Source organism: Myotis yumanensis, unplaced genomic scaffold (assembly GCF_028538775.1).
Source record: "Myotis yumanensis isolate MYYU_CA2020_CCGP unplaced genomic scaffold, mMyoYum1.0.hap1 SCAF_3, whole genome shotgun sequence".
In the NCBI taxonomy this organism is placed as follows: Eukaryota; Metazoa; Chordata; class Mammalia; order Chiroptera; family Vespertilionidae; genus Myotis; species Myotis yumanensis.
This window is the reverse complement of record NW_027223754.1, coordinates 202,672,739-202,700,262: the sequence shown is the minus strand read 5'-3', so window position 1 is coordinate 202,700,262 and position 27,524 is coordinate 202,672,739. Positions and strand designations below refer to the sequence as shown.

The 27,524-nt window shown below is 37.5% G+C and overlaps 1 protein-coding gene across 1 annotated transcript in view; it reads right to left on the bottom strand.

Moving 5' to 3' along the window:
- POLR3B (RNA polymerase III subunit B) overlaps window positions 1-27,524 on the bottom strand; it is a 103,394-nt gene that overhangs the window by 44,265 nt on the left and 31,605 nt on the right. The window contains exons 12-19 of the mRNA XM_070410969.1: window positions 26,372-26,506; window positions 13,954-14,115; window positions 10,515-10,715; window positions 7,580-7,742; window positions 6,100-6,253; window positions 4,160-4,234; window positions 3,254-3,352; window positions 345-472 (exon numbers count right to left, since the gene is read on the bottom strand). Coding sequence (XP_070267070.1) covers window positions 345-472; window positions 3,254-3,352; window positions 4,160-4,234; window positions 6,100-6,253; window positions 7,580-7,742; window positions 10,515-10,715; window positions 13,954-14,115; window positions 26,372-26,506 — 1,117 coding nt within the window. The remainder of the gene's footprint in view (window positions 1-344; window positions 473-3,253; window positions 3,353-4,159; window positions 4,235-6,099; window positions 6,254-7,579; window positions 7,743-10,514; window positions 10,716-13,953; window positions 14,116-26,371; window positions 26,507-27,524) is intronic.

Below are 27,524 nucleotides of genomic sequence, written 5' to 3'. Positions count from 1 at the left end.
CTTGAGTTGTCTGCTCTTTCTTCCATCTCTCTGGATTAATAACTTACATTTCACAGGGCTTTCTCTTCATACTTACCCCTTCATAATTCTGTGACATTTATTGTATGTCCCTTTGCTTAGTCAAGGGGACAAGTTCAGAGAAGTTTTCTCCATTTTTGTTTAAGCTTTAGACATGATAGGGGCAGCTGCAAGTATTACAGAATTCCATAGGCAACCCTCTGAGTTTGGTAACACTTAGTTGTTAGCAAAGCCTGATTGGCCAGACACGCAATAATAGTGAAGTAAGAATAAAGACATATCTTTTATCCCAGTATTTAGAAGCAAATTCAAGAAGGGAATCTTACCCATAGCTTGTTTTCCCATGGCGCACTGATATGTGTTTCTTGGGGACTGGTTATGATGAGGGTATGGAATTAGGCCCGCACAAACTCCAAGAAGAGTAAAGGGTTCAATCTCCAAGTGGGTGGTATCTCTAGCAAGTTAATTAAGAATAGACATCTTAGGCACCACCAAGTATAAAATAAATATCACTGAAAGGGTATGAAAATATTACTAAGTCCCTATAGGATCTAGATAATAATATTTAAGTTTATATAAATATATATAATAAATTTATATAATAAAACCTCAATAACAAAATTTGCTGCTATAAAACTGATAAAATATAATAAAACAAATTTTTTAGTGATAGAAGCTTCTATTATTTGTAGGAATACAAGAGAAGGAAAACAGTATGGAATGTCTATATAAAAAAGTATTATTATATACTAACTACTAATAACAAGAACTAGCATTTATAAAGAAATTATTAATCAAGCATATAGGAATGCAGGTCAAAAACATCCACATGGATAACTTACTTTTCTTCACTTTTCCAACTTAGATCAATGAGAAAGTTGTATCACCATTTTATTTTAAATATATCTTTATTGATTTCAGAGAGGAAGGGAGAGGGAGAGAGAGATAGAAACATTAATGATGAGAGAGAATCACTGATCGGCTGCCTCCTGCATGCCCCCCACTGGGGACTGAGCCCACAACCTGGACATGTGTCCTTGGCCAGAATCGAACCCAGGACTCTTCAGTCTGCAGGATGACACTCTATCAACTGAGCCAAACCAGCTAGGGCTGTATCACCATTTTAGAGGGAGAAATACATCCCCTTTAAGAATAGTTACTATAGTCCTAGAGGGGCCAATGCCATAACCACTAGCTAAGTGTAGCTATTAAGCACTTGAAAAGTTACGACTAAAGGACTGAATTTTAAAATTTTACTTAATTTTAATCACCTTACATTTTATTGATTTTGAGAGAAAGGGAGAGGGATAGACAAAAACATCGATGAGAGAGAAACATCAATCAGCTGCTCCTGTATGCCTCATACTGTGGATCAAGCCTATCACCCAGGCATGTGCCCTGAATGGGAATTGAACCGGTGGCCTCTTGGTTCATGGGTTTACTCTCAACCATTGAGCCACACTGGCTGGGCTAATCACCTTAAATTTTAAAAATCATATTTAAATTGAAATAACTTAGTTCAATCATTTTAAACCTTTTAGTTACGTTTGTAACAACTTAACATTTGTGAGTCTACTTTTTCAACTGTGTTAATGAGATCAGATCAAGTATTTCCAATAAAATTTAGCATCCAAATTGAGATGTGCTGTTAAGTGCATACCAGATTTTAAAAACTTAAAAGAAAATGTAAAATATGTTCATATTTTCATACTGATTATATGTTGACATGACAACATTTTAGATATATTGGGTTAAATAAAATTACTGAAATTAACTTCATCTGTTTCTTTTTTACTTTTTAAATGTGGCTGCTAGAAATTTTAAGTTATATAGGTGGCTTGCATTTTATTTTTATTGGATAGCTCCACTATAGACATTGAACACAAAGTAAGACTTTACATACTAAGTGTCAGAATCTTTGTTACTTTCCTAATACATATTTGCAGAAAACTCAGTTTTGGCTAAATGATTAAGCAATTCAGAAAATATCTGAGAAAGAGCAGCCAAATTATTTGTAGGTCTTTGCTGAAAGTAACAGATATCACATCCAGGATCTGTGGTCTCTGTTGCCTGTCTATCCAGCGGTTCTCAACCTGTGGGCCATGACCATTGGAAAACACATATAGCATATCAGATATTTACATTATGATTCATAACAGTAGCAAAATTACAGTTATGAAGTAGCAACGAAAATAATTTTATGGTTGGGGGTCACCACAACATGAGGAACTGTATTAAAGGGTCGCAGCATTAGGAAGGTTGAGAACCACTGGATGCCTTCCTCAAGTGTTTCTGAAGCATAACTTCAATCATGTCAATGGCTTATAGTACCTGTGAAGAGAAGTAATTTCCAACATAACCCAATCCATCATAAAAAGAATAGTTACAACACACATGACAGAGGACCTCCTGCTTATTTATCTTTTTGTATTGAATTATGTCTCTAGTTGGGTTATAGAATGAACCCCAATCCTCTTAGACACGTTAGAACTTTGACAGGAGAGAGGAAAAATACTTTGAGAGATTCATACCTTTAAGGAATTAAAATCTGATTAAAAGCATTATTAACTAACTTATAATTAGACAAAAATAAAGTAGTATATTTCATTTGATAGCAGGAAACAGAAAAGTACTTTCTCGCTAGAGGACATAAATAGTTACCGGCTGGTAGTATCAAACTCCCTAACTATTTAACAATATATTCCCATTTCAGGTAAGCAGTACATCAGTAACATGAGGCAGACAGCAAGTTATATAGATGTCCTCTAATGCATCTAAAAATATCACTGTAAACATAGCACCATTTCATGTTTATATTACACATAAGTTTAGAGGCATCTTAACTGCATACTATGTAGGGAATTCCTGCATTGATAATAAGAATCCAAATGTCCACTGATAAAATCCTCTCCAGAAGAGATAAATACATCTTGTACATATTCTGATTCATTAGTTCAATTTTGTTAGTAATTAAATATTAAATTCAGAGCAGCAATTCCTTTTAAAATATAAATACTAAGTGTAAAATGCATAGGAAAGATAATTAAGTCTAAAAATGACTTGTTCACAGTTTTGTTATACTCTTACATTGAGATAAATGATGGATTATCGTTTATTATAAAACAGTATACTTCTAGCAAAGGACACAATAGAAAAATTGAAGATGAAATGGATCGAGAAGGTAGTTTCTATAAGCAGATAGGTTTTACTTATGGTTGTTACGGATCCTACTTACTTATTAATTGTATGCTCATAGAGTGCGATGTTACAATCATTTTCTTCATTCACATCTAGATATTCCACCAGACTCTCATGTAAGAAATCTTCAAAATTCCTGGGAAAATATTGGTGAAGCATACATTACTAAAAAGCATTTAATTACAATATTATATATGTAATATTGGAAGATCTGGCTTTCATTTACCCAAAGAACCCTTCTCTCCCAGAGAGTATCAGAACAATGGGATACTTGAAACATGCTATTCTTGGGTCATACAATGATCACAAATCACTGATCAGTAAAACATCTGTGATTCTTGTCAATCTGGTCCCCAATCTAAAAATATCTTTGATGACTTTAGAAACTCCATATGATGAGAGCCCCACAGTGTCTATATCAACATATTAATGAAAGTCTGTCTTTTACTACAAACACTTAATAGTACACTACTTTACACCAAGAATCTGGAATTCTCATGATCTACGTTGATAAATATTTTACAATATCCAAGCAAGTTCACATAGTGAAAAATGGATTTTTAATAGGCTAATATATTTAGTGAGGAGGAATTAAAGGATTAAAAGTGAAAATATACTATCCTTAAAAGCTCATATAAAATAATGTTACTGTTGCCCTGACTGGTTTGGCTCAGTGGATAGAGCATCGGCCTTCGGACTGAAGGGTCCCAGGTTTGATTCCAGTCAAGGGCATGTGCCTTGGTTGCTGGCACATCCCCAGTGGGGGGTGTGCAGGAGGCAGCTGATTGATGTTTCTCTCTCATCAATGTTTCTAACTCTCTATCCCTCTCCCTTCCTCTCTGTAAAAAAATCAATAAAATATATTTAAAAAAAAATAATATTACTGTTGATTATATCATGTGAATACTAAAGAGACTCAGAAGTTTTGCTTTTGGCCACTTACCTGTACCCCTGAGCCAGCTCTTCCATATGCTTATTCGTGACTGCAGGCTTTTGTTTCTTAACTATTATGTAGGGTCTGGAATGGAAAAAAATAAATTCATAGTAGTTCAACAGAAAAATTAAGTCAGCAAAAAGTTTACTATAGGGAAATGCGGGAACCTGTAAATATAAGCAAACTTATTTCTGCACTGCTTGAGGACACCAGGTAATTTTTAACATGTGAATGCACAGAGGTTTCTTTTCTCTCTCTCACATACACATGCACAGACAGACACATCAGCCCATGTCTGTATGCGTGCACAGATACATATATACACATCCAGTACTTTTCCAAGTATCTTAGGAAATACTTGGTTCTGAGTGAAAAGGCAATTCAAAAATGATACTCAATGAAGTCTAAAAAGGATATAAATCCTTTAGTGTCACATTTTAAACTGTGTAAATGCATCATACTAAAAGCATCTCCTATTTCATACTGGAAATATGTCATCTTCTACCCAAGAAGTTAGCAGGCAGAGAAGAGCTGTCACTGAGGTTTACAATGGCATTTTGTAGTGAGGGCCTGACGAATATCAGCTGTTTAGAGTGATCTGCTTTAGGGCAAACATCACTGGGCTACAGAGCAGGCTACCAAAAGCTACACATGACCAAAAAGAGTGGCAGTCAGTTTGCAGAGAATAAAGTTTTTTTTACTTTGTAATTTTAGCAGCATACTGGGTATAAGGTAGAGGGAGTTTGGGTCTACATGTTCTGGTAGATTAAACTGTAACTGTCAGTGTTGATTTGCCTCCGAGCGCTTCACCACCACGAGGAAACACTGACACAAAGGATGGCATGCAGCACTGAAACGTCAAGGGCTGTTCTTATTTGGATAAGCAGCTCTTACAGAGGAGCAAGTCACCAGCAGACACTTGTGCCCCGTACCCCAAAATCCAAATGACTATTGGAGGACTAATGAGCACTTTTAAATAGTTACGAGGAGCTGTACATTACAAGTTGCTGAAAAATGAACTGGGTGAACTTTTTGTGGAAATAATCTTCAAGGGCTGCAGTTTAGTTCAGGTTAAGGAACCCAGAAGTGATGACAGAGCAGTAGGACGGAGAAGTCACATTTAGCTACTTCAGTTACCTTTTACTTTTACTCACTATATTCTAATTCTTCCTGCCAAATCTATGATATGCCATTATAAAATTACTTCTAAAAAAGAATTCATTTTCTTTTAGACTATGCCATATTATTTTGGATGTAAGGAAAGAGGAAAATCCTAAAGGAGTAACCTAGAAAATGCCATTGCTTCCCCCCCGCCTCCCTAAATGGACCAGGTCAGCCACAAATAAGCACTTAATACGTGTGCCTGGCACCCTACATGCACTAACCACATCCATGATTTTTATTCTTGCCATTCCTTAGCTTTTCTCCTTCCCTCCAAGTAACACAATCCTACTCATCCTTCAAAACTCAGTTTATAGTGATAGAACGTAGTGGGTAAAACAATGAGTGTTGGAGTCAAATAAACTTCAAATACTTTCCAGTAAAAAGCAAACTCTACCAGTATCTAGCTTTGGGTAAGTTAATTAGTTTCACAAAACCCACTTCATTTGTTAAGTGAAAATAATAATTGAACCATAAAGGGTTGAAGGTAAAGCCTTATATATAAAACATCTATTAAAATAATAAATAATGGCTATCATGTACTACTAGCATAGTTGGTTGTTATTAGTAATTACTTTTGCTTTTGCCAGCAGGCTGAGCTCTCTGACGGCAGAGACTCATTAGTCTTTGAATCTTTAGTACCCAGGATGCATATTCATGAAGTGTTTGCTAACTGAATGAAATTTATCTTAACAATGAAAGAAGTTAAAGCAGATTAAAAAATAAAAAAGTCTATTTCTTTCTAAAGTAAATATAGATTCTTAAAAAGTCTTTTTAGCAACTTATACCTGCACAACCTTCCTCCATCAGAAGAAATATAGACACATCGATCTGTAAGATTTGTAGAGATGGAAACAAATTCATTGATGTATCCTGCTCTTCGCATCAGTCGAAACGTATTCACTAGCTTCTTATGGTCTCGAATGACACCCAGGATGTTACCTAAGCAGAAAGAAGAATATTTAAGACAGAAATAAAAAAGCAATCTAAGAGGATTTAAAATATACACCCAATAAAAATGAAAAGCAGCACTGAGTAGGCACTTGAAAATATTGTTAACACCTCTAGCCAGTCTCTAAGGCTGTAGGGAAGCAACAGAGTGGAGTGGTTAAGGGCAGCCAGAGGGACCTGTGAGCCCTACCAGATGCTAGAAGAGTAGCCCTGGAAAAATTAGTCTCATTTTCCTCATCTGTCAGCACCATGCTGGAGGCACAGACTTGGATTCAGACCCCCTGGGTTTGAACACTGGCTCTACCATTTCCAAAGAGCCGATGTGATAGTTTGAGGATTCAGAGAGGTACGGGCAGAAAGTGAAGAGTAATAGCTCACTCAATGTTGGCCACTGGGATACACTAAATGAGGCAGTCAGTGAACTGACATTTTCCTACTCACCAGCCCATGCAGTAAAGGATTGAATCCTCCCAGGGTGGGAGGAAGAGGATTGTCGGGGCTAAGTGGTCAGGATGAGCACATGGAGCACAATGATGAGGGGACAGGCAACCAAACCACCAAATCTCAAGTAGAAAGGGCACATTTGCTAATGAGTTTCGAAGGACTCCGAAGGGGGTTGCAAGGGGTAGGTGAAAGAAATGACAAGAGCATGAATGGAAGGAAAGGAACCCTTTTGCCACAAGCTGTTAACAATCGATTATCAAGTGACTGAATATAAGTCAACTCACTGTCGGGGCTGATCTGTTTATTTTTGCAGAATGCCACACATATTTAACTTCAACTTAAAGATATCATGTTGAGGCTTATTCCACTGTGCATATGCTGATAGCTGCAAAAGTACAGAAAGCAGCCAGTCTTTGCCATGTTACCCTCTAGCTCTGATAGAACCTGGATGATCCAGCCAATGGAATAACGATTTCTGTTACTATTTTCATACCTTTAAATTAACGTCAACCCGGGTCCAGGATAAAAGTATATTTGTGTTTTATTTTATTTTATTTTTTATTTTTTTAAAATATATTTTATTGGTATTTTACAGAGAGGAAGAGAGAGGGATAGAGAGTTAGAAACATCGATGAGAGAGAAACATCGACCAGCTGCCTCCTGCACACCCCCCACTGGGGATGTGCCCGCAACCAAGGCACATGCCCTTGACCGGAATCGAACCCGGGACCCTTCAGTCCGCAGGCCGACGCTCTATCCGCTGAGCCACACCGGTCAGGGCATATTTGTGTTTTAAATACATGAATAATAATGGCTGCCCTTCCCCTCCCCCACAGACTGTTTATGATCAACATGTCTCCATAGTATGCTCACCATTGAGGAAGACGAGAAACACATTTGGGTAAGAGAGCTCTTCTCCACATAATAAATTCACATCTTCTACTCCCAGGTTACTGGCTAATCTAACAATGGGTCCATCTTCCATGTCAGTCGTGATGTGCGTCATAAGGGCCAAGTTTTTTACCAAACCACATGCCTAAAGAACAAAAGATAGTCATTTCTAAGAATGAGCACTAGTGATACAAAGTACAGTTTGTGTCCAAAAATAGTTCGACTTTTTGCTGATACAATGTAAAGCAGTGCAACCTTGTAGGGCACAGGTTGGCAATTTATACAAAAGCCTTAAAAAAGTACAACCCTTTAACCAGAAGAATTTATCTTAAGGTCACAAGAAAGGTTATACACATAGATTCAGTCACAGAACTGCTTAGCACTGTACTATTTGTTTTTGGTTTTTTTTTACCTTTTTTTTTAATTGCTAAAAGTATTACAAAGGGTATTACATATGTGTCCTTTCCCCCCTCCCCCCACCCTTGACAATCCCCTGGCCTCCCTTACCCCCCAGTGTCTTATGTCCATTAGTTATGCTTATATGCATGCATACAAGTCCTTGGGTTGATCTCTTACCCCCCTCCTTCCTGCCCCCCAACCCTCCCTGGCCTTCCCGCTGCAGTTTGACAATCAGTTTGAGGCAGCTCTGCCTCTGTATCTATTATTGTTCAAAAGTTTGTAATGGTCTTTATTATCCATGAATGAGTGAGATCATGTGGTATTTTTCCTTCATTGACTGGCTTATTTCACTTAGCATAATGCTCTCCAGCTCCATCCATGCTGTTGCAAATGGTAAGAGTTCCTTCTTTTTTACAGCAGCATAGTATTCCATCATGTAGATGTACCACAGTTTTCTAATCCATTCATCTACTGATGGGCACTTAGGCTGTTTCCAGATCTTAGCTATGGTGAATTGTGCTGCTATGAACATATGGGTGCACATATCCTTTCTGATTGGTGTTTCTGGTTTCTTGGGATATATTCCTAGAAGTGGGATCACAGGGTCAAATGGGAGTTCCATTTTTAGTTTTTTGAGGAAACTCCATACTGTCTTCCATAGTGGCTGCACCAGTCTGCATTCCCACCAGCAAGCACTGTACTATTTTAAAGTGCAAATAATGAGAGCATCATAAACACCACCATCCCCAAAAGAAAATGATACCATAAATTGTTATTCCCAGACAATAGAACATCACAGTCATTAAGATGCATTATATAGAAACATTGATAAATATGGACACATAAAATTTCTGGCCTGAAATGAGAGATAGTCTATAAAATAATTAGCCAGTACTCTATAAAGCTTCTTGGTCATAAAAGGCAAAGAAAGACTGAAGAACTGCTCCAGATTAAGAGACTAAGAGGACATGACAACGGAAAGCAATGTATAATCCTGGATCAGAAAAAAGACATTAGTGGGACAACTGACGAATCTGAATAAGATCTATAGGATCTATAGGATATAGCAATGGTACCTTCACGAGGTTGATAACTATGCTATCGTTATTTAAGATGCTCACATTTGGGGAATTTAGGTGAAAGATTATGAAAATTCTTTTATTTTATAACTATTTGCATGTCTAAAATTATTTCAAAATAAAAAGGAAATAAAAAAATTTTAACTTCTATACAACCAAAATCTAAAACAAAAATATAAGTAAATATATAATATAGCAAACAGACATGTAAAGATTTCATTTTCAATTATTAAAAACCATCTGCTGTAGTGATGCACAAAATAGGTATCTCATCGGGATCAGTGAAGCAACCTTTAGGAAATTTAGAGTTTCAAAGCTCAAGATTTTTTTTTTATGCAAATTTAACAAGCTACATAATTTTAGTGTAAATTTCATATGGTTTAAGAAAAATTAGAATAATTTCTAAAAATTATACCCCTGCATAAACTATTTTTCATCACTCCCAAGTCATAATAAATTCCTACACTTTGAAACTTACATCTTTTATTTGTTATAATTACCTCATTTAATCATTCAGCATATATTTATGAGGCCTTTACTCTGAACAAGGCTCTAGGAGCTTGGCATACATCAATGAACCCAACAAGGTTCCTTCCTTCGGAAGTTTACAATTTAGAACGAATACAATTAAGTGAAACCAACAATGGTTAACATGAAGGAGAAAGGGTCATGACACAGGAAGCAGTAAGTGCTATGGAAATACTTATTTAAACTTGTTGGTTTAATTTTAAGTAATTGCTTGTGTATCCGACATAACTGAATTGAAATCCACTTTAGGTCTTGGGCTGTGTGCTCCCAGTTGGCTGCAATTGCAACTATGATGTTCACTAAGGACACCTAAAGAAAATAAGGAGAAGCTTAAAAGAGCTCCTCATAAGTGCCGAAACCAGTTTGGCTCAGTGGATAGAGCGTCAGCCTGCGGACTGAAAGGTCCCGGGTTTGATTCCGGTCAAGGGCATGTACCTGGGTTGTGGGCATATCCCCAGTAGGAGATGTGCAGGAGGCAGCTGATCGATGTTTCTCTCTCATCGATGTTTCTAACTCTCTATCTCTCTCTCCCTTCCTCTCTGTAAAAAAATCAATAAAATATATTTAAAAAAAAAAAAAAAAGAGCTCCTCATTAGTAAAAGTAATGGGTCTCTCAATTTTCCTTCACATTCTTGTCTCCTCTCCATTGCATGGTTGGATTCTTGGGTTAACTAAACAAGCCAGAAAATTTGATCCATGTTTCTATTGAGATGAGATACTAAATCAAATGCTTCTGTAGGTACTGATTCTGGAATGATATTGATGTTATCCTGTTAAACTGCCTTAATACTTCTCAGCCCAATAAGTGGCTGACCCAAAAAAGAATATGGCCTGGGGAAATGGAGCAGAACCAGAACACCACCAACAGGTATTAACTCTGACACAGCACAGAGACCCCTCAGGTACCTTACCTCTCCTTCAGGAGTGTCTGAAGGACAGAGCATTCCCCACTGAGATGGTTGGAGCGATCGAGGACCACTCACTTTTCTTGTTTTTTCAAACTGGGAAGAGATTCTTGTCATCATGCCCAGTGCGGATATATATGACAAGCGAGACAACACTTGAGTCACACCTTGACGGTCCATTTTAAATCTCTTTAGAGACCAATTTCCCTGTAGAGAGAAGACACAGAACCCTTGATTATTAATAAATTGTCTAATACTTCCCAGTTACTCTGAGAAGTTCATTGTAGGAACTACATGTTTACAAAATTATATTCAGCAATCAAAATGTCACTATTAAAATAAAAATTAGCCACGTCACTTGCTGGGGTTTTCTAGGAATTTAATGAATATTACCTATAAATCATCGCAGAATGCTTTGATGGATCAACCTTATCACATCAAAGCAGTTATTTTCTGAAGAACTAATTATATCCCAAACAAGTAAGTTCAACTAGAGATTTCCACTCGAAGCAATAAGCTAACTAAGAGAACAGTAGCAATTTCTACACATGTTGGAATGTGCCATTATTTAAATGTCTTCCAAAATTAGTCTTAGAGAAAAATATAGCAACAGAAAAATGACTCTAATAGCAGTTACCAGGGATAATGAAGAAACTGTAGGCTTCTTAATGAAGGCTAAAACCTTTATATATATTCATATTAAGAAATATTATATCTCCTCTGTGGCTATGTCAATCTTAAAATAGATCCATATGAAATAAATCTTGAATATTAAACTTACTTTATCTTTTATGTGTTAAATATATTATATTAAATATACTACTTAATATATTAACCGCACATATTAAATATTCTTAATGATAATTTAAAGATTAAGATTAGAAACTGTTAACTTTTAAAGTCACTGATAACATGAATTAATGATAGAAAATAGGATGCATAAAAAAGCAAAATAAGCCCTAGCTGGTTTGGCTCAGTGGATAGAGCATCAGCCTGAGGACTGAAGGGTCCCAAGTTCGATTCCAGTCAAGGGCACATGCCTGGGTTGTGGGTGTACAAAAGGCAGCCAATCAATGATTCTCTCTCATCATTGATGTTTCTCTCTCTCTCTCCCTCTCCCTTCCTCTCTGAAATCAATAAAAATATGTATTTTTAAAAAAGCAAAATAAAATAATTCAATGATCTTTGATTCAAAAGAAAAAAAAAATTACATCTGCCTAACAGTGGTTCTTCATTTTTCTTTTGAAAATCTGATCAAATCTATGACTGTTTTCTTGAGAAAAATACACATAGATCATGAACACAAAATTTTTCATTCAATTTCCAAGGAGGACTCATGGATCCTGTGTTAAAACCCCTCACAGAAAAATTGCTAGGGTTTCAGAAGCAGATGAGGTGGTTTGTTTGAATTAAAATATGTGACTTTAGTGTGCTCCATCACAAATTAAAATTTAATCATTATTACTGTGAAAGTCTATCACTTCAAGAACTTAAGTTTTTGATAACATGGAAAAGAGCTAAATTCTAAGAAACTCTTGTTATAAAGCAAATACATTTATCACATAAGTTAACTTCTTTACTGCTTTTCCTGTTAACTCCTTTTATGCTTTGAATGAGAATGAACTTCATGAACTGACTTATGCCCAGAGAGTAAGAGTAAGGTAAATAAATATTCTGCACAGAACTGAAATAAGGCAGCAGCTGCTGGCAAAAGGGAAGTAGATGGGGAGTGAAGCCAAGATGTTCAGCAAGAGAATTTGGTCTAGTATTTTGCAGGAATACTACAAAAACTGCAGGAGTATTACAAAATGGAGAGAGAGAAACAGACAGGGTCTAAAATCGCTCTTCTGAGAAAATTTATTTGTTGAAAATATTCTACTAATGGCAACACAGAATTTTAGAAGCTGACTATCTTCTGGTTGTCTACAAGTTGGGGTACATCTGCAACAAGGTCTGCTACTGACTTTTCTGATAAGCAGTCTTCTCTGGGAGATAATGCAGTATTACTTAAAGGCGAAAGAACTACTTAGATCAGCTATTATGACCTGAAAATCATGGGAAAGCAAGGAAAAGTAATCCTAACAGAAATGTGTTTAAATGGTCTCTGGAGGCTTCTCTTCAAATATCAGGGGATCTACTTTCAGGCAAATTTGGGCCACAAGAGCTAAATGTGCCTAAATAGGCGCAAAGGCCTGGCTCTTCTCAGGTTTAGATGTAGCTGTCAATGCAAGGGCTGCTCACATAGACTGCAAATTTCTAAAGTCAAAGACTGCAAATCTGCCACTAATTCTTTCATTAAGGGAATCAATGTGTAACATTATACTAATCTTTTGTTGAGGCAAAATCCCATCCATAAAACTAATTTTATGTCTGGCACACAAAAACGTAAACCAGACTTTATCAGATAGACCTGTAGTTGTTACACTTTAAGAAAGGGAGCAAGAACCTATCTGATAACCCTTTATGAACAGCCAGAGGCTCTGAAACACAGCAGCTGCAGAGGCCTGAATTTATCTCTATGTGAGGAAGAACTGATAGCCCTTTGAGGAATATAGACCTACAATGAAATGAAACATTTCGTACTGTTATGGACAAAAGCTGTCATTAATAAACCTATGTGTAATATGCTCATTTTATTACAGAAGAAAATGGGGAAACGTATACATGAAAAGAATGACTATTAACGGTGAAACAAAGAATATACTTATTTTCTTATTGCCTCGTATAATACAAACTATAATTTGGCAATAAAAGTCATATAGCAACAAAAATTCCTACTGATAACATTTAAACTGTAGACTATATTTCAAAGTAGACAATTTGTGATTTGTAAACATCCTTTTACATATATACCAGAGGCCCGGTGCATGGATTCCTGCACTGGTGGGGTCCCTCAGCCTGACCTGCGGGGATTGGGCTGAAACCAGCTCTCCGACATCCCCTGAGGGGTCCTGGATTGCAAGAGGGTGGTTCTCAGGTGATGCACCCCGGCATCAGGCTCCCTGCTCTCTGGTTCCAGGTACGTCACCCGAGAACCACAGCTGCCAAGTCACTGCAGTTCGGCAGCTCCTGCATCGATCATCTGCCCCCTGGTGGTCATTGCGCATCATAGCTACCAGTCGGACGGTTGGTTGGTTAGGCATATATATATATATTTTTCCACGTAGATTCTTAAAGTACTTTAAATTTTCATTCTACTGAATAGATTTTAAAAAAACTCTAGGGACTGTCTAGCCTGCAGGCTATATAAAGCTCGAGAAATCATTTGGTCTGGCCTTGCCAAGGCATTAGGGGTGAGTTAATTAAATGTCTGACCAAATACTTATAGCAGGCTCATTTTTAAGTTGGTAATTTTGTGTGGTCTGCGAATGATGTTATAAATATCCCAATGGCTCTTGGCAGAAAAAAGGCTCCCCACCCCTGCAATGAATGACTGAAGACTTACAGTAGAAATGGCATTCACCATGCCATTGGTAATCTGGTCTTGACGCATGTGTTTGACTACATCAAACTGGGCTGCTCTTTGCTTAGGAATCACCTGGTCTGCAATCTTCTTCATTTCAGAATTAAATTTTTTAAACAAATCTTCAAAAAGAAGAGATAAAAGCTAAAAAAAAAAAAAAAGTATATGGTGAACTTTCAAAATGCATTACTAGCTTGTTTAATACACTTTAGGTTCTTATTAAACTGTTAAAAACACAAAATGAAGAAACTGCTTCAAACTGAAAAAATATATTTTAAAGTTCAACTTGACAAAGATGAACCTTTTAAAAAAACTATGTATTTTTATTGATTTCACAGAGAAAGGGAGGGGGAGAGAGAGAGAGAGAAACATCAATGATGAGAGAGAATCATTGATCGACTGCTTCCTGCATGCCCCACATTGGGATCAAGCCCACAACCCGGGCATGTGCCCTAACTGAGAATGGGAACCATGAGCTTCTGGTTCATAGGTCAAGACACTCAACCACTGAGCCACGCCAGCTGGGTGGTGGCATAATTTTTTAAAGTTGTATCATACAGAGACACATTTTTAAGTATTTACAGAATGTGATTTGATATCTGAGATATTGAAATGATTTGATACCCTAAAGATTCCACCAAAAAACTACTGGAATTGATAAGTAAATTCAATAATGTAGCAGGATACAAGATAAATATCCAGAAATTGGTTGCATTTTTATACAACAATAATGAACTATCAGAAAGGGAAGCTAAGAAAACAATCCCATTTACAATTGCATAAAAAAATAAAAACACACCTAGAAATAAACTTAACCAAGGAGGTAAAAAACCTATATTTAGAAAATTACAAGACACTGAAAAAAGAAATTGAAGAAGATACAAATAAATGAAAGCACTTACCATGTTCATGGATAGAAAGAATATTGTTAAAATGTCCATACTACCCAAAACAATCTATAGATTCAACACAATTCTTATCAAAATACCAATGGTATTTTGAACTAGAACAAATAATCTAAGAATTTATATAGAACCACCAAAGATCCTGAATAGCCACAGCAATCTTGAAGAAAGAAGAATAAAGTTGGAGGAATCATGCTACCTGATATCAAACTATACTACAAGACCACAGTAATCAAAAAAACATGGTACTGGCATAAAAACAGACATATAGATGAATGGAACAGAGTAGAGAGCCCAGAAAAAAACCCAAGCTTAAATGGCCAATTAATATTTGACAAAGGAGGCTAGGACATACAATAGGGTAAAGACAGTCTATTCAATAAATGGTGGTGGGAAAATTTAACAGATTATGTACAAAAAAATAAAACTAGACCACCTTCTTATACCATATACAAAAATATATTCAAAATGGATTAAAGACTTAAATGTTAAACTCAATACCATAAAAATCTTAGAAGAAAACATAGGCAGTAAAATCTCAAACATTTCTCTTAGTAATATTTTTTCTGAAATATCTTCTTGAGCAAGGGAAACAAAAGAAAAAATAAACAAATGGGACTACATCAATCTAAAAAGTTTTTACACAGCAAAGGAAGCCATCAACAAAATGAAAAGACAACCAACTGATTGGGAGAACATTAATATATGTGATAAGGAGTTAATATCTAAAATTTAAAGAACTCATACAACTCAACACCAAAAAGCCAAACAATAAATTGAAAAAAGGGCAGAGGACCTGAATAGACACTTTTCCAAAGAGGACACACAGATGGCTAATAGACATGAACAGATGCTCAATATTACTAATCATCAGAGAAATGAGAATTAAATCCACAATGAGATATCACCTCACACCTGTCAGAATGGCTATCATCAATGAATTAACAAAGCCTGGCCATGGTGGTTCAGTGACTGAGTATTGACCTATGAACCACGAGGTCACAGTTCGATTCCAGTTCAGGGCACATGTCCAGGTTGCAGGCTCAATCCCCAGTAGGGGGCATGGAGGAGGCAGCCGATCAATGATTCTCTTTCATCATTGATGTTTCTCTCTCTCTCTCTCTCCCTCTCCTTTCCTCTCTGAAATCAATTTTTTAAAATATATTTTATTGATTTTTTACAGAGAGGAAGGGAGAGGGATAGAGAGTTAGAAACATCGATGAGAGAGAAACATCGATCAGCTGCCTCCTGCACACTCCCCATTGGGGATGTGCCCGCAACCAAGGTACATGTCCTTGACCGAAATCAAACCTGGGACCCTTGAGTCCAAAGGCCGATGCTCTATCCACTGAGCCAAAACTGTTAGGGCAATTAATTCCCTTTTAATGTGCACGAATTTCGGCTACTAGTAAACTATAATTTAAAAAATTAGATAAATTAAAAAAAAAGAAAAGAACTGATTTGATAATCAGATTTGTTTAAACAACCCAATTTGTGGAATAGGGGGAGTGGGAGAGAGTTAAGGAGGACATAGATAAAACAAGATTGACTTCTGTTGATAACTGAAGTTGCATGATGGATATATGTGAGCAAATTGTATTTGCTAATTCTATTTTTAATATTTAATATTAAATTTCAAATATTTAATATTATTTTAATAGCCAAGACACTCCTGAAAAAGGTGAAAGGCCTGATGAATGCATAGACAAATTGACCAATGGGTACAACCAAGAGTCCAGAAAGAAACCCACACATATTTTAAAACTTGTTATATGATAAAGGTGGCACTTCAGATCATTGAGGAAATAAAGACTATATGATAAATGGTACTTGAACTTGCTATTCATTTGAAAAACAAATGAAATTGGATGGCTTACTTCCTTCCATACACAAAAATCCATTCTAGATTACTAAAGAACAAATACCAAAGGCACAGGTTTAAAAATAAAAACAGTACTCAAAAATATATAGGCTTGACAAAACTGACCACAATTAAAATTATAAACTTTTAGACATCAAAGATCCCAGAAAGTTTTGTTGTTTTAAAGAAAAAGAATCCAGACTGAGAAAAAGAATTAGCAACACATATAACCCAAAGTAGAAACCCAAGTATATAAAAAAATCTTGAAATCAATAAGGAAAATGCAACAACTCAAATGGTATTTCAAAGAAGAAAAGCAAGAATCCTCAATAACCATATGTAAAAGAGGCTCAACCTCATTAGTAATGAAGAAAATGCAAATTAAGATCACAAGGAGATGCCACTTTACACCCATTAGATAATCTAGACAAAAATTTAAAAGTTTGATACTAAGTCATAGGATGAAGATTATCAGCAACTCATGTATAATGCAATGAACAAATATTTGGAAAACTAGTTTGACATTCTCCACTTATGTTAAAGATTTAACTTGACTCCAATGACGAGGCAATCTTATTTTTATAATTTCTTGCATATGGATGCCAGAAGATATTAATAAGAATGTTAATATTTTTAAAAAGGAAAATATATACTAATTGTTTACATAAAGAGGGATTCTGAAATTCAGTGAAATCTTGTAAGCTAAAGATTTTCTAAATTCTATACTATGTTCTTGAATGTTTATTACCCATTGGCAGTTTTTTTTTACTCATAATGAAAAATTCAAAGCCAATGAGTCTTCTTTAGTCATTACTGAAGAAAGAATTTCCTAAGTAGAATGTGATATTATGCTTTCCCCCCTTAAGTTAGACACAGCTTCCACTTTTCTATTAGAACTGACTTTGCAGATAGGAAAGCCAAGATTCTGGACTTGAATTTACCCTGTCAGAACAGTTCTAAAAAGAAAATTTCCTCCTCTAAAGAGCTTAATCCTTTCTTCCACTCAGATCCAGCAGTTTCACTCCTGGAAAGAAAGACTATGAGAATGGAAGCAGGTGCAGAGGGGTGAAGGGAGGAAGAAACCCATTTCAGCAACTTCCTGTGGAAACTGGCAAAAGGAACTTGAATAAGCATTCTGAACAGAAGCAAATGGCCTTAACCTACACCACAACAGCTCAGCTCTATTTTAATTAGTCTCTTACACTTAGACTTTTGTGTCTCAAATTATGACAAGGATTTTTTAAATCCCAGCTGAATGTGTTGTAGCCCCCTGATTCAAACACAAGGAAATGCTCCTGGTACTAAACAGGTAAAAAGTAAGAGCACACTCATCAGAACTACTGCCTAATTAATAAATGTCTCCACCCCTGAATTTTCAATTTAAGAAAAATGTTCTCCAGTTCACAGTGCAGTGAGACACTACAAGGCCAAATCACACAATAAGCCACATTATTTAGGTCAAGAGTGAAATGATTAAAACGGATGGAATGCTGGTGATAATATTCAATACCTTTCGTTGCTAGTATGAGGTCTTTCAGTTTGCTTAAGACAGGAGTACTAAAGAGCACATCATATTTAAGGAAAAAATGCTGACAGCTCATCAATTGATTTTCAATGAAAATCCTAAAAAATTTAATAAAGAAGTTAAGCTGCTGAAACACAGTTTCACCAATTAGCTTAATGTCAGAGAATTCTAATTAGGCGTCTTGAGAATGCTATTTAGTGTTTAAGCTTTCAGAGTGCCAAATTCTCCTTTTCACACAAACTGGTTGCAAAATTAAAGACATTAGGCAGCCTTAATTACATTATCAGAACAGCTGGGATTAGGCAATCTCTGAAGTCAAGACGGGCATTCTTTTGTCACAGGGTGGAAATCCCTGGCTTTCCAGGGTGCCGGATTTTGGTGCCGTTCCATATCTCACCCATACAAAGCAAGCTGCATTAGAAACAAAAAAATTGCAGACAAAGAATAGAGTAATGCTCAGCAAATAATGAACACATTACGGGAAAAGAAAAGGTAGGTGAAAAGATTAAGCCTGAACTGGGTAGGTTTTGCTAACACCTCTACTGGCAGCTGGCCTGCCAGTCCTCAGGTGGCAGCAAGACTGAAGGAAAGCTCTGTGGACCCGTTTGGCCAGTGGATACAGCTCTGTTATCTAAAGCTAAAGCACATTTATCCCCCCTCATCCCAGGGGCTGGGAAATTAGCAGCTATTGTTTTTACACATTTTAGCCAACACAATGCCTTTTATGTCTTTACATTGTTTAGAAAGTGATGTTTTCTTGCACATGGGAACCCTCATTTTAATTTTAATTTTTTAAGCAACAGGACAGTTTCTCCTCTACCCTCTCCTGACTCCATTCCTTATTCCTCTAAACAACCGACTCTTTTTTTTTTTTATGAACTCATTTCACTACATGATTTTTTTCCAATTAAAAAACTGTAAAAATTGGGACTGATGGTGGTGGGATACCCATAATCCCCTGAACAGTGGTCACCTGCCAAAACCCACCTGCTAGCATCAGCCATTAACCAAATAGAACCTCCCAAGTATTTAGATATTAACTTTCCCCCTAAACCTAAAATTGCTATAAATTTTTAATTTTAGTTGTGGTAGTATCTGCTGGTTACCATCCCAATTATCACCATCAGCCATGCAGAATACTGCCATAGCCTCCAAACCACTCCACTCCACTCCTGGCCTGTTCATCTCCGAATCAGATCTCTCTAAACAAGTGATGGCGAACCTATGACACACGTGTCAGAGGTGACACGCGAACTTATTTTTTTGGTTGATTTTTCTCTGTTAAATGGAATTTAAATATATAAAATATCAAAAATATAAATCTTTGTTTTACTATGGTTGCAAAGATCAAAAATTTTCTATATGTGACACGGCACCAGAGTTAAGTTAGGGTTTTTCAAAATGCTGACACGTCGAGCTCAAAAGGTTCGCCATCACTGCTCTAAACTGAAAATCAGGTTGCATCATTTCCCTGATTAAAACTCTCCAATGGTTTCCCACTGCATGTAAAACTAAATCCACCCCCCTTCCATGACCTACAAGCTAGTTCTCCAATGTCATCTCTCACCACCTCCACACCCCATGCACTTCAGCCACAGTGACCCTCTTCCACTTTCTCCAGCACCAGAAACTACCTGGGCATGGATACCCCTGCTTGGGTCTCTTTCTGGAATGCAGTTCCCAGGGTTGTGAGAGAATGGCTTCACCTCATTCAAGTCTTAGCTGGCATAGCTGAGGGTTCAGCTTAAACATATAACTTTTTCAGAGATCTTTCCTGACCATCCTGACTAACACCCTTTCCCCCAGCAACACCTACCCCTCTCTAGCATTAGCAGTTTTTAGTCTTCTTTAAATACTTATAACTATCTAAAATTACCACATTATTTACAGTTTACTTGTTCATTGTCTCTTTTATCAAAATGCGTACTCTTGAGAGCAGGTGACTCATAAAATCTCAGTCACCAATGTATCTCAGTGTAGAGTACTTTATCTGGAGATAGAGAGATGAATATAAATGGTTCCTGCCCTCAATAAACGTACAGTCTATAGATGGAAAGAGCGTGCAGGTAAAGAATTATATAGTAATTCAGCATGCAAATAAAGACCTGAACAAAGTGCTGAGGGCATTTGGAAAACAGAGCAATTAACTTATTCCTGGGGTTCACAGATGGTTTCAGAAAGGATGACTCAAAAACAAGAATGATGAATGGGGGGAGAACCAAGATGGCGGCATAGGTAAACACCTGTACTTGCTGCCTCTCACAACCACATCAAAACTACAACTAAAAGACAAAACAACTATCACCCAGAACTGCAGGAAAGCTGGCTGAGTGAAAGTTCTACAACTATAAGGAAAGAAAAAAGCGCATTGAGACTGGTAGGAGGTGTGGAGGTGCGGAGGCGCACACTGAACGGGCTGACAACCGGGTGCGCTGTTGTTGTTTTTTCAATTTGGAGGGAGATACAAGCTCCCGTTTGCTTTGAACTCCAGTTCCGATCGAGACTCTGGGGACCCAGACTCATACGGAGGAAAGTGGACTGTCTGGCATCAGACCGGAACGCGAGGGCGGCTTTCTCTCAGAGGTGCTACAGCAATCATTGTTCCTGCGCAGGGGCGCCAGACACGAAAACATGGGGACCTCTCGGGTGCAGGGCTGACAGGCAGCCATTGCTGTTTGCTCCACCCTGGTGATTCCCTGAGACCCCGCCCCACCCAATTTACAACCCCACCCAAGCTGTGCACAGCGGCTTTTGCATATGAATGGCCGGTCCTTTCTTTGCCTAAAACCTGTCAAACTGCAGCTGGGTCAGAGAGACCCAAAGCTTCCAAAAGTAGGCTCAAGGCCCAGCAGCATCCTGCCTTACTTCACAGCTGGGCCTCGTCTGGGCACTTCCAAACCCCATACAAAGAGGAGGAATCTGTGGATCTCTCTGTAGCCCCTGCTGGGTGGTCTCAGGCAGTGGCTGACTTTGCAACTCTTTGGAGATCCAAGAGCCAGTGTACCCAGTGGTCAGTGTGAGACCATACCAGAGTACAACTCTTCACATCCATAAGCGACACACTCAAGGGGCAGACTCAGTGATCACCAAAGCCCCACTGAAGCAAGTCCTGCCACATAAGGGTGTCTCCTGCACAGCAGTCCTTCCATTGTAGACATAGCTGGTCCTCACAGCCAACTGGCCTGAAGGTCCTCCCAGTGATACCAACAGCAATCAAGGCTTAACTACAACAAGACTGTGCACACAGCCCACAAAGGGGTGCACCAAGAGTGTCCATCTCAGGTGATTGGGCAGGCTGAGCCACAGGGCCCTATAGGACACCTACCACACAAGGCCACTCTTTCAACACAGGGAAGCAGCCAAAATGCGGAGACAAAGAAACATGTCATGAATCAAAGAAACGGAGGAAAGCAAACTACTGGATATAGAGTTCAAAACTACAGTTATAAGGTTACTCAAGAATCTTCTAAAAACCTCCGAGGAACTTAGTGAGACCTTCAAGGATCTTAGTGAGAATGCCAAAGAAATGGAAAAGGACCAGTCAGAAATTAAGCATATACTGACTGAAATAAAGAATAATATACAGAGATTCAACAGTAGACTAGAGGATCCCAAGAATCAAATCAAAGATTTGAAATACGAGGAAGCAAAAAACACCCAACCAGAAAGCAAAAAAGCAAAAAGAATCCAAAAATATGAAGATAGTGTAAGGAGCCTCTAGGACAACTTCAAACGTAACAATATCCAAATTATGAGGGTGCCAGAAGAAGACAGAGAGCAAGATATTGAAAACCTATTTGAAGAAATAATGATAGAAAACTTCCCCTACCTGGTGAAAGAAATAGACTTCCAAGTCCAGGAAGCGCAGAGAACCCCAAACAAGAGGAATCCAAAGAGGACCACACCAAGACACATCATAATTAAAATGCCAAGGGCAAAAGACAAAGAGAATATTAAAAGTGGCAAGAGAAAAACAGTCAGTTACCTACAAGGGAGTACCATATGACTGTCAGCTGATTTCTCAACAGAAATGATGCAGGCCAGAAGGGAGTGGCAAGAAATATTCAAAATGATGAATAGCAAGAACCTACAACCAAGATTACTCTACCCAGCAAAGTTGTCATTTAGAACTGAAGGTCAGATAAAGAGCTTCAAAGATAAGAAAAAGCTAAAGGAGTTTATCACCACCAAACCAGTATTATATGAAATGCAGAAGGGTATTCTTTAAGAAGAGGAAGAAGAAAAAGGTAAAGATAAAAAATTATGAACAACAAATACATATCTATCAACAAGTGAATCTAAAAATCAAATGAATAAAAAATCTGATGAACAGAATAAACTGGTGAATAGAATCAGAGGCATGGAAAGGGAGTAGACTGACAATTCTCGGCGGGAAGAGGGTGTGAGGGTGCAGGAAGAGATTGTACAAAAATCTTACACCTATGGACAAGGTCAGTCGGGGGTGTGTGAAGCATTGGGGTGGGGTGTGAACTGGGTGGAGGGGAGCTACGGGGGGGGGGGGAGAGGAACATCTGTAATAATCTGAACAATAAAGATTAAAAAAAATTTTTTAAATGATGAATGGGTAGGAGTTCCTCATTAAGGGGAGAGGGAAAGGGAGATAAGGGAGGGGAGACTAGGGCAGAAGGCATAACTCAAAGGCACTTAAGATCAAAGAGCATCATGGTGTGTTTAAGGCGATGCAAGTGCTCACTTTGGCACAAGATCAGGCTATAAAAAGGTGTATAGAGGCAAGATCATCAAGGACCCCATTAGCCCTGCTAGAGTCTAAATTTTGTTCTACAGAGCAGACAGAACAAAGTTTATTAATTCCACACAGGGTTTTCAGGGAAAGGGCGAATAGGCAGAGAAACAAGCTCTTACATCCCACTTCAACCAGAGAAGCTCAACTTTTATCTATTTTAATGTTGGGATTCTAAGAGTTCATGCTTTAAAAACCTTGAAATCCACATCTGAAGCTGAAGCTGAGGGATGCTCCTGGGAAAAGGACCGGTGCTTCAACTGATCTCAAATAAACGCTCAGGAATGTGTGAGGGTTGCTTTCTTTCCACTAGGTAAATAGGCAGGCACCTGGACAGAGTCTCAGGGACAAACAGATAGGAGGAGCAGCTAAGAATCAGAGAAGGTACACAGAGAAGTCAAATGTACTAGTTCTATATTAACTCTTAAGATGAGCTGGGACATGTGAATACTTGTTTTATGAGTCTTAATACACAAACACACATACACACCCTATATAATAAAACCCTAATATGCAAATTGACTAAACAGTGGAACAACCGGTTGCTATGATATGCACTGACCACCAGGGGGCAGACGCTCAATGCAGGAGCTGCCCTCTGGTAGTCAGTGCACTCCCACAGGGGGAGTGCCGCTCAGCCAGAAGCCAGGCTGACAGTTGGCGAGTGCAGTGGCGGTGGCAGGAGCCTCTTCCGCCTCCGCAGCAGGGCTAAGGACTCCTTGGGGGATGTCCACCTGCAGTCCTAAGCCGGCAGGTGGGCATCCCCTGAGGGGTCCCAAACTGTAAGAGGGCGCAGCCTGGGCTAAGGGACACCCCCTCTCCCCGCCCAGTGCACAAATGTCGTGCACCAGGCCTCTTGTTATATATAATCTTGTATGCATGAAATTTTTCATAACTATAAAGTACATATACAAAAGCAGGCATATGTCAATTTCTATAGAAACACATGCATTTCATTGATTAAATCCCTCCTTAAGTAAGAAGGATTCGAAGTAATGGCCAAGCAACATTCACAGACATGCTGCTTTGAATATCTGTTTCCTATTAATGAGAACAAATTGTTTTAGCATATGATTTCTTCTAAAATTGCAAAGCCTGACCTCCAAACTTGCCTCTGACAAAGGACTCAAAAATGAGGCCCATAAAGGTTAATATAAATTCACACATAGGCCTGAATGTCTGCAAGCCAAGTTTCTAATAGTACAACTTTAAAATGATAAAGATATTTGTATACACATAAGATACCTTTGAAAGGATAGAATAAAGAAAGGGAAAAGTGACTGTCACTGGAGAGAGGAACTAGGAAACTGGGTCATGGGTCAGGTGGGAAGGGAGGTCAGAATTGGGAGATTCATTTTCACTGTAAACTTTCTTATAATTGTCTGCAACCCATTTAATGCTAATATGTTATTTTTAAAAGCATTTTTACTGTATATTGTGATTTTTATTTTAATATCTGCTATTTGTTAATGCTTAATTTACTGTTTTATTTTTTTAATCATAACACTTTATTTAAAAATTAAAAATACTTGTTTGAATTGGTAAGACAAATAACCATGAGAATAGCAAAAAGAGCATCTTATATCCCAACTGCGATTAAAAAAACTAAATGGAATGTTTCAGCTGTTTGATGCAAGGAGACAGAACTCAGAGGTTTACAGCCAAGTTAACTGCCTTAAAACAAACAATAAGCAGAACACTCTTCAGAGGAATAGGACAGAATCTAGAGACTACAACTCATCATCCATAATGTTCATTAGGATACAATCCAAGACTATTAGACATATGAAGAAACAGAAAAATATGACCCATACTCAAGAGAAAAAACTAAGAGACTGATCATAAGATGACAGAGATGTTGGAATTATCAAACCAAGATTCTGAAGTAGCTGTAAAATTCAAGGATATAAATGAAAATATGATTGCAATGAATGAACAAAGAGGTCTCAGTAGAAAAACAGAAGCTATAAAAATACCCAAATGAAAATTTTAGAAGTAAAAAATAATAATTATCTAAACTGGACAATTATCTAAGAGGATATTAGAGATGACATAAGAAATAAGTAAACCTGGAAGTAGATCAATAGAAATTATCCAATTTGAAGAACAAAATTGAAAAGAAAATTAACAGAGCCTCAATATCCAAGTGTCTAACAATATAATTTGAATCAGAAGAAGAGAAACTAGTACAAAAAAGATAGCTAAAGAAATGAACCCTAAAAATATCTCAAATTTTCTGAAAGACATAAATTTACAGATTTAAGAACTTAACGAACCCAGTACATCCACATGAAGGCAATCCTTTAAAAGCAAAGATAAATAGAAAATATCAAAAGCAGCCAAGTCTATATTCTGGCATATTCTAGCTCTTTGATTTAAAGGCAATTTCTGATTTAAGTGCTGAAACATGAAGGTGTTTTTATTTGTTTGTTTGTTTTTTTAATATGTTTTTATTAATTTCAGAGAGAGGTAGGGAGAGGGAGAGAGAAATAAAACATCAATGATAAGAGAGAATCATCAATCAGCTGTGCCCTGCACACACTATCAGGGATAGAGCCCAAAACCCAGGCATGTGCCCTGCCCGGGAATCAACCGTGACCTCCTGGTTCATAGGTCAATCCTCCAACCACTAAGCCACACCAGCTAGGCTGAAGTTTTGAAGACTTTTAGATATTTACTATCCAGTTGAAAGGGGTACATGCTCTCAGAATAAGATAGCTAAGACTTAAAATGAGATTAGAGACATTCTCACTAGCCCACTTCTATTATGCCACCAAAAGTTAGGGGATTGTTTACTTGTTTATTGCCCACCTCTCTCAATAACTAAGGGAAAAGGGAACTTTGTCTTATTCCTTCTGTATTCCCAATTCCTAGGACTATGCCTGGCATATGGCAGCTGATCAATAATAAATATTACTGCTCTGGCCGGTGTGGCTCTGCAGGTTCGATCCCCAGTAGGGGCGTGTGCAGAGGGCAAGTGATTGATTATCTCTCTCTGCTCCCCTTTCCCTCTCTAAAGTCAGTGAGCAGGTCCTTAAGTGAAGATTAAAATAAATAAATAAATAAATAAATAAATAAATAACTTAAAGTCATACTTCACTTCCTACATTACATAGAATGAGGGTAAACATCTCAACAAAAGATATAAGTAATATACTAGTAACATATTTAAAGAATTAAGATAGAGTTTTCATAGTTAAAGAAATTCTTAAGAGATAGGAAGTCATATGTGAAATGTTTATATATGAACGTATATTCCATTCAACTATCTCTTCCTATTTAAAATTAATACCAAATTAATTTTTATTAAAGAAAATAAGATTTCTGACATAAAATAATTAAATTACCTGTCCTGCCAACTCCAATCGCTTGTTACCATAATAGTCTCTGTCATCAACTTTATTATCTCCTTGGGCCAGAATTACCCTTCTTACCATCACTGCAGTATAGATACATTTGGCTCGGAAATTGAATTCTTTAACCTGTAATTCAGAAATTAGAGAAAAATTCTGAGACAATGTATATTATAATTTAAGATGCCTCAAGAAAAGAACCAATGCTATAATATTTAAATAAGAAAAAAATGAATTGCTGTGATTCTTGCTATTCAAAGAAATTCAACTAGTCTATAAACTTCCTGAGAGCTGAGATGATGACTTTTCATGTTTGTATTCAGTACCTATAGTAGCTTTTCTTTAAAGATAACCACTATCAACTCCTTCCCTTTCTATAATGTTTCGTGTTACTCCTTCATTAGAGGTAGAATCCATCATCTCCTTGTGCTGGCCTGTAAACTAGCAGTTTCTACTTCCTCTTAGAGTCCTGAAGTACCACATGAGAAGTCCAGGACACTGTTGGGGAAAAGGGGACTTCTTGGGAAAGCTCTGAGGAGACAGAAGTATGAGTAAAGACATTTTAGATGTCCAGCCCAATTGTTTTCAAATAACTCCAGCCTCAGCTGCTACCTGTCTGCAACTTTATGAGACCCATGATGAGAAAGCCCTTCTCCCACTGTTGAGCCCAGTCAAACCACCATGAGAGATAGCAATAAACAGTTATGTTGAGCCATTAAGTTTAGGAAATGTTTGTTATGCAATAATAGATAACAGGAATAGTACTAAAACATCATCTGGCACTCAATTATTTATTGGATTAATGAATCCACCACAAATGTTCTATTCAATCTTCTCTAGTACAAACCCTGAAATCCATATGAATAAATCCAGCTCAATCAGTAAGTTAAATCATAACTGGTTAAGTCCGTGGTCGGCAAACCACGGCTCGCGAGCCACATGAGGCTCTTTGGCCCCTTGAGTGTGGCTCTTCCACAAAATACCGACTTCTGCGCATGGGCCACGAAGTTTCAATCGCACTGTATGTGGGCGCCCGCAAATGGTATTTTGTGGAAGAGCCACACTCAAGGGGCTGCATGAGGCTTGCGAGCCACGGTTTGCCGAGCCACAGTTTGCCGACCACTGGGTAATTATACTGGTTTGTCTG